An 11,723-nucleotide genomic window follows, 5' to 3' on the forward strand; every position below is an offset into this window, starting at 1 on the left:
GCCTTGGGCCACTCAATTGGCCTTCAGAAATACCCTTGAAATAATACAGTGTAAATAATACTAATATGTGCTGTGTTTTAGTGCCAGCAATTTGGGCCTGAACGCCTTCGGCGGGTCGTTTGCGAGCTGATGTGTGGATAAAGGCTTGTGGAGTGTAAACTGTTGTGCACCTTTTCATCATCATTCACTCCCTGCCTTCTGTTGTCATCTCTCCGCCTTGAAAAATATGGAGCATGTTATCAGTGTAGGGGGGGCTTGTAATCCCACCTGAAGGCAACTGACATATTTAGAGGGGGGCAGTGAGGACACATCCCCCCAGTGATGAGATGGGGGGGATCATCTCCCGCGATAATATCACATATAATGACTGGTTTGCAAAAAACACATAGGATAAATATATCTCATTACATAATTGAAAATTTTTTTTCTTACAGTTTTTATTTGTAGAACTCCCCATTAACCCTCCCCCCCCCCGGCAGGCAGACGCTTCCAGACCCGCGAGTAAAGAGACAATTAACATAGAGAGCAGTGAGCGCAGAAGCACGGCTCAGCTCTGTGTGTGACCTTAACTCATTGAACACCTTGTATCATAACCAACAGTTAATCAATAAAACGCTATGTGAAAGGGTGGAATTTAATCATTTCATGTCGATTAAGTTTCATAAAGATTGTCTTGTTATTTTATTGCGCAAACTGCAGCTAGCTTGGTTAGTTAATAGCACAGCACAAATAGCAACGCTGATAAACGAAGCGGTAATAGCTTTTGTGTCAGTCACAATTCTCATCCCACTGCGTTTGCTGTTATGGCATAAGAATGAGTACAAAGCCCATCTAAAAACAGACCTGGCATTTATTTGGAAAACCCCAGAGGTGGCGATTTCAGGTCCAGGGAGTACAAATCCAGACTAAGATTTTGCTGCAACCAACCAGTTGAGTATAAAGAGTCACAGTCACAGAGCTGTACCTGAAATCTCCGCCTCTGAAAAACACTATAGCGTTACTCTTTTAGTTACCAGAAACTCATTCAGTTTATAAACAGTGCTCTCAGAAAGTCCCTTTTATTGGTATGAGATTCAATAAATCCTCTATATCGGGGTTTCAAACTCCAGTCCTGGGGGGCCGGAGCCCTGCACATTTTTGGGTTTCCCCTCCTTTAACACACCTGATTTAACTCCGTGTGCTAATTACCACGCAGCTCTTGAGCTGAATCATTTGTGGTGGAATAGGGAAAGAACTAAGCTACACAGGGCTCTGGCCCCCCAGGACTGCAGTTTGACACCCCTGGTCTATATGACCTTCTATGGGTCTTTAGGAGAAGATCTCCTAGTAACTACTTTATGTGTTGTGTTAGTGCAGGTGATTCTTTCTGGGTACAGGACAGTGACAGGGGCATCATAGTAAACCCGGACCTGAGGTCATTCATGGTGGAATTTTGCGAAACGTGCATAATTTTAATAATCCCCGCAAATTCAGCGTACATAATGTTGGACTTAACGCAGTTAAGCTACTGTATTAGTGAAGACGAATAACATTAAAACGGTAAGATAAATTTCACTTTATATATTGTAACTATACCAGCAATAGTTTACGAAAAAAAAGCGAACTGTATGCAATGCAACTTCGGAATCGCCTTATAAGGCGACGTGACATCACACCCCTGACACCGATATACCGCCCCCCCCCAACGTTAGTATGAAACCTACACCCCTGGCTGCACCATACACTTCATCCAGGATGGCATGAGATAAATGGCTGCTATATCTTAGACAGACTTTAGAATGTAAGACTGTCTTCTTTTATATCAGTCGCATTGTATAACATGGTTAAATACAGTAAATTACTACCTAATTTGTATGAAATAACATATAGAATTTCTTACATTTGTAAATTCACAAATGTTTTAAGGAATCTGACAAATTAATCTTGCTTGGGATGACTTCATGTGAAACTATTACACTCTTTTTTTTTTTAATCTAAAACAGCATTAAATAGGACAACAAGCAACAGGATAAATTTGTCATATGTCACTCTTTTGTGCTAAACTTAACTCCCATGACATGAAGAAAATATATTCAGATTCCACACAATAAGCTGGGGGATCTCTGGTATATACAGAAAATGAGCGTTTCCATGAAATACACTGCACTCACAGACACGAAACATTTAGTCAAGGTGATTTAAGACGTTCAAACGCAAACAAAATAAGTGTTTGCGGGACGGTTAGCTTTCAGTGATTTCAGACCGACATATTTTTGGCTAGGGAGCAGATTGCAGTAAGTATTTTTTATGGCCTCCAGTGGTTTGGTGCATTAGTGGTGTCTGGAAACCGCACTGCTTTTTCACTCTTTGTGGGCAGTGCAGATAAAGCATCGTGTGTAACTATGTGGGTAAAACTGCCCTCCTGCTTGCACTAGCTGACCCACGTCACGCCGAGCTGATCTTCCCATTCCACAAAATGCTAAACAGCAGTTAGTAAAAGTGTTTCATATGGACAGGTATCTATTTGGAGTCTGTCCATGCGGGTTTCACTCAGCTTCACTCCCACATTTAGACACACGATGTCCAGGTTTTAAGCTCCTATAGTGTAAGACTCTGTGTGTATGTGTGTGCTTAGCAGTAAGCCAGTAAGTGCAGAATGAAGGTGAAGGGGATTTCGTGGGCTTTTCATCGGGCTGGTGTGTGCCTTAGTGGGCTGAGCCACTATGTTTATGGTTGGAAGGTTGCTGGTTTGAGTCTGGCTTCAGCAAAATAGCCACATGTCTGTGGGCCCTTGGGCAAGGCCCATTACCCCCACCTCCCCGGGCAGGTGCCAGGTAGCTGCCTGCTCTCTGTGACCCCTTAGCTTGCCCTTACACGTATATGTGGTTGTGTGTCTCATGGGCAGCAAGATGGGGTAAAGTTAAAACACAACTTCCCCAAAGGGACTAATAAATGATCACTATACTAGTATTGTAGACTCACATACCTGGATAGATTCAGGTAAAATTACTTTCCTCCGTTCTGTGATTTCTAGAATGGAATTGGGCCAATATCACCAATTAACATTAGTCCCAGAGAACAATTCTTCGTAATTTTTTTCTTTAATCTTGAGGGAAATCCCCACGTGTGACTCACATGGACTTTCCTAATGCATTCTCCTTTTCAACTCCCGCAGGATTCCGCAAAATCAGCTTGGATGACCTCCGGAAGGCGTACATCGTAAAGGACGTACAGCAGTACATCCTGCACCGCCTGGACCAGGAGGAGGCTCTCAGGCAGCACCTCACCAAGGAGACGGCAGAGATGCTGAACCAACTGCACATCAAGAGCAGTGGCTGTTTCCTGTACCTGGAGCGGGTGCTGGATGGGGTGGTGGAGAACTTCATCATGTTGCGAGAGATCCGCGACATCCCCGGCACCCTGAATGGCCTCTACCTATGGCTCTGTCAGAGGCTGTTCGTAAGAAAGCAGTTTGCCAAAGTGCAGCCCATCCTCAATGTAATGTTGGCTTCTTGTAGGCCTCTCACAGTCAAGGAGCTGTACTGTGCCGTCTGGACAAAAAATATGATGCTGACTATGGAGGAGTTCCAAAAGAAAATGGACATCCTCTCCAGAGTACTTGTCAATGGTCTAGGTAACACTAAAATCCTCTTTCACTACAGTTTTGCAGAATGGTTGCTCGATGTGAAGCACTGCACACAGAAGTACTTGTGCAATGTTGCTGAAGGACACAGGATGATGGCAATGAGCTACACCTGCAGGGCTAAAGAGCTCAAGCCGCTGGAAGTTCAGGAGTTTGCACTGCACCTGGTAAACTCCAACCTGCAGATAGAGCCCTTCAATCTTGCACTCTGGATGGTTTGGAACGGAACACCAGCTAAGGACTCCTTGACAACCTCCATCCCAAAGGAACAGGAGGTGCTGCAGCTTCTCGTAAAGGCTGGTGCCCATGTCAGTAGTGAGGATGACCAGGCATCTTGTGTAGTGCAGCAGGCATTGGAAAGGGAAGATGCAATTCGAACTTTGCTTGATAATGGTGCCTCTGTCAACCAGAGTGACTCCTGTGGCAGAACATTGCTGGCTAATGCTGCCTACAGTGGAAATCAGGACGTGGTGAACTTGCTTATCGCCAGAGGTGCCAACCTCGAGCTAAAGGACAACCATGGGCAGACTGCTTTGACCCTATCTGCCAGGCAAGGGCATACCAAGGTAGTGAACTGCTTGATTGGCCATGGGGTGAATATTAATCACACAGACCATGACGGGTGGACAGCATTGCGGTCAGCTGCCTGGGGAGGCCACTCTGAGGTGGTGTCTGCACTTTTGTATGCTGGTGCTAAAGTAGACTGTGCGGACGCGGACGGTAGGACTGCCTTAAGAGCCGCAGCCTGGGGAGGACACGAGGACATTGTGCTCAACCTGCTTCAGCATGGAGCAGAAGTCAACAAAGCTGACAACGAAGGAAGGACGGCGCTCATTGCCGCAGCGTACATGGGCCATCGAGAGATCGTAGAGCATCTTCTCAGTCACGGAGCACAGGTGAACCATGAGGATGTGGATGGCAGGACTGCTCTTTCTGTTGCTGCTCTCTGCATCCCTGCTAGCAAAGGGCATACCTCTGTAGTCAGTCTACTCATCGACCGTGGAGCAGAAGTTGACCATTGTGACAAAGACGGCATGACACCCCTGCTAGTGGCCGCTTATGAAGGACATGTAGACGTAGTTGACCTGCTCCTGGAGGGTGGTGCAGATGTTGATCACTCAGACCACAGTGGTAGAACGCCCCTTCTTGCAGCTGCTTCCATGGGACATGCATCAGTAGTTAACACATTGTTGTTCTGGGGTGCAGCAGTAGATACCATTGACAGTGAAGGTCGGACTGTCCTGAGCATAGCCTCGGCTCAAGGAAATGTGGAAGTTGTCCGAACTCTGCTGGACAGAGGGCTGGATGAGAATCACAGGGATGATTCTGGCTGGACCCCACTGCACATGGCCTCGTTTGAGGGACATCGGGTTGTGTGTACTGCTCTTATTGAACAAGGAGCTAGGCTCACAGAAATCGATAATGACGGTCGCATCCCACTAATTTTAGCAGCCCAAGAGGGCCATTATGACTGTGTGAAATTGCTGCTGGAAGAGAAGTCCAATGTTGATCAAAGAGGCTATGATGGAAGGAATTCACTTCGAGTAGCAGCTCTTGAAGGCCACAGGGACATTGTAGAACTTCTTCTGAGTCATGATGCCAATATAAACTCTAAAGATGCAGATGGTCGCCCCACACTTTACGTCTTAGCGCTCGAGAACAAGCTTGGTATGGCAGAATACTTCCTGGAAAATGGAGCAAATGTGGAGGTGAGAGACCCAGAGGGACGAGCTGCCTTGCATGTGTCCTGCTGGCAGGGACATATCGAAATGGTGCGGCTTCTGATCAGCTGCCACGCAGATGTCAACTCGTGTGACAATGAGAATCGTTCAGCCCTTCAGTCCGCTGCTTGGCAGGGCCACCTTAAGGTAGTTCAGCTGCTGATCGCCAGCGGGACATTTGTGGACCACACATGCAACCAGGGCGCTACTGCACTCTGCATCGCCGCTCAGGAGGGGCATATTAGTGTGGTTCAGATGTTGCTGGAGCATGGAGCAGACCCTAACCATGCCGATCAGTTTGGCCGTACGCCCGTCCGTGTGGCTGCCAAAGGGGGGCATGTACAGATTATCAAACTCTTGGAAAAATATGGTGCAACAAGCCTTAATGGATGCAGTCCCTCACCAATACACAACATGGACCAAAAGGTCCCAATTACAGGAAGAACACTGTCCCTCACCATGAAGTCCAACAGTTCAGGAAGCACAGGGCCTGGAGACCTGCACACTTCAGGCTGTGGCCTGCACAGTGGACCCATCCATGCATTTAGCTCCCCATCAGAGTCCCCAGACTCTACTGTGGACCGGCACAAGTCATCTCTATCTAATAACTCGCTCAAAAGTTCCAAGAACTCCTCGCTAAGGACAACGTCCTCCACAGCGACAGCCCAGACTGTGCCAATCGACAGCTTCCATGGGCTGAGCTTCACCGAGCAGATCCAGCAGCATTCTTTGCCTCGCAGCCGGAGCAGACAGTCTGTAGTTTCCCCTTCATCCACCACCAAGCCCACAGGACAGAAACCCAGTTCCCCAACTAGGGAGCTAGAGTGGAGTCAAATTAAGCCCAACCAGAAGTCATATAAAGGAAGCAAGGTTGGAAATAACATGACCAATGGCAAGGGATCAGGGGAAAAGAAAAAATCCTTAAACGGGGGCTCATCTCCAAGCCCGGTGCTGGAGTACGAAATGACCCAGTTTGATGAAAAGATCTTTCTCGCCAAGCCAGCAGCAAGCCTTGGACTGAAAGAACCACAGTGCAAAATATTGATGCCCCCCTCCATCCATCAGGATGTAGGCCTCTCCCCACAGCAACTCCTCCTTCAGCACCAGAGCCTGGCAGACAAAAAGAGAAATGGCATCATGACTAACCCTAAATACCACCTGCAAGGTAACCAGGTGTTTTTCAGCAGAGTCACTGTCCCCACAACCATGATAGACAGGAGTCATCAGCATTTGTTAGATGGCTACCCGATAGGTGACACTGGATTAAGTCTTAAACAAGCGCTGAAATTACAGCTTGAAGGATCCGACCCTGGGTTCAACTACAAGAAGGAGACCCCATTATAGCTGGTAAGTTTTGGAAGCAATTTCATTATTCAGCTGGAAATATAATTATTTTTGACTATGATGGTTTATATCTGACAAAGTAATTCTTGTTATTGCTTTTGCTTGGCATACTGTGTAATGTTATTTGAGAAACATCTGAAAATCAGCAAGATCTTCATTAGCTAAATGTCTTGTATACTGTAGATGTTTGTTGTACATCAGAATGTGTCACATACTGCTTACAAAAGTATGTAAAATGTCGGTATTAGATGCTATTTAACGTCTTTTGCGGAAAATTATATTCCATCGTTTTGTTGCTTAGCTGACATATTTTCCATGGTGAAGCATTTTTTCTTTCTTACAATTACTTGTACAGCATATTAGAATTTAGCTAAAACAGCAAGTAGTTTACTAGATATTCCAGGAAATGACCTTGCTTTGCAAAACAAGCCCCCCCCCCCCCCCCCCCCCACCTTCAGGGCAAAAACATCATGTCATCAAGGTGATACATGGAGTCGTTTTTTTTCAAAAATGTCATCATTACTTCTGTTGCTCTGGTGTTCTATTTGTCAATGAAGCACACGCACGCAGAGGCACGCACACACACACACACGCAGGCACACACACGCACATGTAGGGTAAACATATCCTTCTGGGGACCGCTCATTCATTTCAATGGGAAAAATGCTAACGCTAACTATGACAACCTTAACCCCTACCCAGCCCTAACCATAACTATAAGTAACCTAACAAAATACAAGAGCTTTTGCATTTTTAGTTTTTTCATAGCAGTCACCGATTTTTATAAAATTGAGAAAAAAAACGGATATTTATCACGTTATGGGGACATTGTGTCCCCATAAGGATAGGTAAACCCACTCGCATGCACACACACACACACGCATACACATGCACATACACGCACACACATGCATACACATACACGCACAGACACACACGCACACACACACACATGTACATATAATATATACATATATATTCATCCACTTATATTGCTGTCCTATGAATATAAGGAAAAATAAAATTCAACAGATTTTTATTACATTAAAAGAGACGAATGCTTAGTGATGGAGCTTTTGTTTCTGTGAATTATATTGCTGAGAGAATATACGTTGCCAGTAAGCAGTGTGTCCAAGACAAGCACAAAAGCACGTTATCCGTTGCTATTTCAGATGCCTGGAACCACATCAGCTGTCCAGATCTAATGGAGAATGTGCCAAAAAGACTCCTTTTCACCGCGACTGAACTGAAGTCCTCATCCACTGCTCTCAGTGGAAGCTTGGATCAGCTGCGACGTGCCTCCTGTTGCCACAGTCCTCTCAGTGTAACCCTGCACGCATCTCTGTCTTATTAAGTGATATCTAATGCGCTGCGTTTGCACTTTCTACCGAAACACCTGTCGCCATTTTCAGTCAAAACCCTTTGTCTCTTTCCAAAATGAATTGTTAAAATTGAGCTATATTTTTTCGCTCGTTTCATTTGTGTTAATTTTTTTTTTTTTTACGTTTTATATTTTTGATGCTTGTGAACATACATGTTGCATACATGTTCTTTATATGTTACGTGTATTGATGCTCTGCCTTTCTGAAGGTGAAAATTCAGTGTATCAATCTGAGCAGTGTTACTTTGGTAACAAAAAGCATTTCATGTTTTTTTTTCTGATGGTCATTTGTAGTTTGGGTTTAATAAAATGTATTTATTTTGGGAAGAATAAGCCACTTGCATTGCACTGACATCTTGTTGGGTTTAGTCATATACACTCATCGGCCATTTTATTAGGTATGCTTCTCCAAACAGCAAATCATATGGCTGCAGTAGAATATATTCATCATGCGTACAGGGTCAAGCGGTGCGGTTACTGTGTAGCTAAGCATCAGAATTGCTAATCTGCCAGTTCTAAGTGATTTTGAATTTGGTGTGACCTTTGGTGCAAGACATGGTGGATCCGATGGATCCAACATCTTAGAAACTGCCACCTTGCTGGGATTTTCTCACACTACAGTATCATGGGTTTAATGAAAATGGCACAATTAAAACACACCCACCCACACACACACACACACACACACACACACAAACAGTCAGTGGCAGTTCTGCATCTGAAAAAAACACCTGCTTAATAAGGTAAGGTCAGTTGAGAATGGCCAGCCTCGTGAAAGCTAACTGGAAAGCCACGAGCATAAAACAGCTCAGTTTAACAGTGGTATGCAGAACGGCGTCTTTGAGTGCACAGATCATCAGCCCAGAGGTGGTTTTGTGGACAAAAGGGGCACCTACCTGATAATATGTAGGGGTACCTAATAAAGTGACCTCTGAGTATATATGGTAGCGTGACAACAGGAAATCAGACTTCTTTCATTTCAGCCTTGTAAAATTATGGCATGTTTCAGAAACAGTGTCATGAAAGAAGGTGTTTCATGCTAAATAAAGTAACCATATATAACGTGCACTCTTGAAAGCAGTAGGAAATCACGATCTGCAAAAAAGACGTTCTGTACTATTCTAGTCCGTTAGCGTTTTTGTTAAGAGCTTCTGGCGAAGAAACGTTTTCACCCGTTTGCCAAACTTCCATCAGTTTGTTCTGGCAACGTTTTCCGGCTCTTGCGACCATCTCCAGATTCTGAGAGGCTGGAGCATGTGCCGTTTTCTTGGGCTGTTCTCCGTGCCTCAGTGTTGGCTCTCAGTAGAGGGTGGAGATCTTATGAGGGCAGCTATGGGACCGTGAACATCTGCTAGAGGGCGGATGAGTGTTTTTTTTTTGTCCTCTTTCTACGGGGCGGCCTGCTAACTTCAGTCATGGTGTCTCTCTGGAAGGAGAGGACAGACAAAAAGCCAAGTGGAATCCGCTGTAACGTGTGCACAGTCACAATAAGAGAAACCAGACAAGCAGGAGGCTCACTGTCGTCCTCTAAACCGCAGCCCTTATTGAAAAGCAACTGGATACACAGGGAAAGACGAAGGGTGACTTAGGTACGGGAAGCCAAAAGGAGCTGAGGAAGACGCATTATTGTTTGATTTTTGTTCAGCGAATGTCATTTTTCCTGTCATTTTTTGACTAAACTTAAACCATCTGATTGTACAAAGCTTGTGTATATTGAACTCAGCATTAAAGAAAAAAAAATGTCCTGTATTATATTGAAGTCCCGATGTATAATAAAGTACTTAATAAATATAATTGCTTTACTGCAGGTGCAATGCCTACTTACTGTTTGATTTTGCTCGTTCTTGACTTAACCAAGATTTTGTTCACGTCTGAATGGGGATGAGGCAAAAAGAACTGTTACTATCCATTAACAGCTTGGTTAAGGCGATATTGCTTCATTGTCAAGGTTTTTTTTTTGCACTGCTGAGTTTCAGGGACCTGATGTGTTCAAACTTGGAAATTGTTCATACTCACACCTGTGGGGTTCTGACAATCCCTACAGTAATGTATTACATAACACCGGCCGACATTAAAACATTTGTACAAAAACAAGTGCATGTTCTACAGTGTCTCATGTAGTTTCAGAATATGGCTTCTAATTTGCCGCCACACGTCTGGTTTTGTCACAATTTACAATTAAAGTTCAACAAAAATTACACTAGCCGACATCAAATTTGGTGAATAATATCAAATGACATTTTTCAAACACCCTTCATAAACAAACATTTTTAGTATATTTAAAAAAAATTCTGTGACCTAATAATGTCATTCTGATACCAGTCATATAAAATCACCAGTAACCTGTTGTAGACTAATTATTTGTACAAACTAGTCAGCAGGGTTTACAGGCAGCTTGTAGTTATGTAAACTTATATACACACACACACACATACATATGTATATATTTATATATATATATTTCTGCTTATAAATGCAACACATTGTGACAAATCTGAATGATTCTGTGCTGTATAGACGGTAGCTGACACTAGAGGAGATTGGCTTTAATTAGTTGCATAGCCCTATCTTACATGTAGTTTTGGTTAGACCAGTCACCTCCCAAATGTACACTTAATATTAAAGCTTCAAGCTCAAAAGAAGAGATTTCCTCTAACTCTAAGGTTTTAATTAATATTATAACATATATGATGTTCAGAAAGTACTGGAGCTTGAAGCTGGCTGGGATCGTCCATAGTGTATGAGGCGTTTCTGGGTAATTAAATCAAGCTACGAATGGATATTCGGTTATTAGAAGCTCTCTTGTCGTTCTTCTTGCCAACCTGAGGGACTCGGTTTATTCTTAGGTCTTCTTGGCTGTATCTACGACTGCCACATGCAGGGATTCTCTGATATAGCTCTGTATGGCTATATCTGTATGCATCACCGGGGCCCTCCTCACCATTGAAAGGTCCATCAGTCTGCAACCTGATGCTCTGACCTCCAAAGCAGAGCATTTTATGGCCTTCAAACTTTCTCCTGATGCAGGCCTATCTTCAGTCGACTGGGTGCTTCCTGTCATCCTTTCAGGCCGGGTTGGTACTCAGCCTCTTTGACTCGGATTCTCTTTGGCAACTTAACCTTTGACCTTGTCGGCATTTTCGGCTTCACGCCAAGGTGTTGGCCGGCTGAAGCTGAAGGATAGATGGTGCTACCTCTAGAACGTGTTTGTTTTCTCCTTAAGGCAAACATGATTGATCTAAGTCAGGCAGATGACACTCACAGGTTTGTTTTGTTTTCTATACACTTGTATCCCTTGGATTTCTTATAAGAGGGTCAGTTTCTTTATCCAAGAGTAATGCTGGGTTCCAACTGCTGCAAAACCGTCTGACCGATTTGTCAATAAAGTAGTCAAAGCTTTATAGTCAAAACTATCTTCTAAAGCAGGTTCTGCTTGCTCACATGTTAGTTTTAATATGTCAGAACACAATGCAGAAATGGATGAGGTCGACGCAAGCTACCATAGATGCCACTCGTTATTTAACGTTTCGCTTATGCTTGCCAACATGCGGGAGGTAGGTTTTTCTTGTTTAGCTACAGTATCAACTAGGCAAGATCCTAGTTGAAGTACTATTGAATAGATTGCCACATCCAATCTCTCAACATGTAATAGGTT

General features: G+C 44.0%; 1 protein-coding gene across 1 annotated transcript in view; it reads left to right on the forward strand.

Moving 5' to 3' along the window:
* LOC111855396 (ankyrin repeat domain-containing protein 50-like) overlaps nucleotides 1–8,167 on the forward strand; it is a 35,156-nt gene extending 26,989 nt beyond the window's left edge. The window contains exons 4-5 of the mRNA XM_023834357.2: nucleotides 3,155–6,690; nucleotides 7,860–8,167. Of these exons, the coding sequence (XP_023690125.2) occupies nucleotides 3,155–6,687 (3,533 nt within the window). The 3' untranslated portion in view covers nucleotides 6,688–6,690; nucleotides 7,860–8,167. The remainder of the gene's footprint in view (nucleotides 1–3,154; nucleotides 6,691–7,859) is intronic.
* Nucleotides 8,168–11,723: the final 3,556 nt, after the last annotated feature.

This window comes from Paramormyrops kingsleyae, chromosome 25 (genome assembly GCF_048594095.1).
Source record: "Paramormyrops kingsleyae isolate MSU_618 chromosome 25, PKINGS_0.4, whole genome shotgun sequence".
NCBI classification, from domain to species: Eukaryota; Metazoa; Chordata; class Actinopteri; order Osteoglossiformes; family Mormyridae; genus Paramormyrops; species Paramormyrops kingsleyae.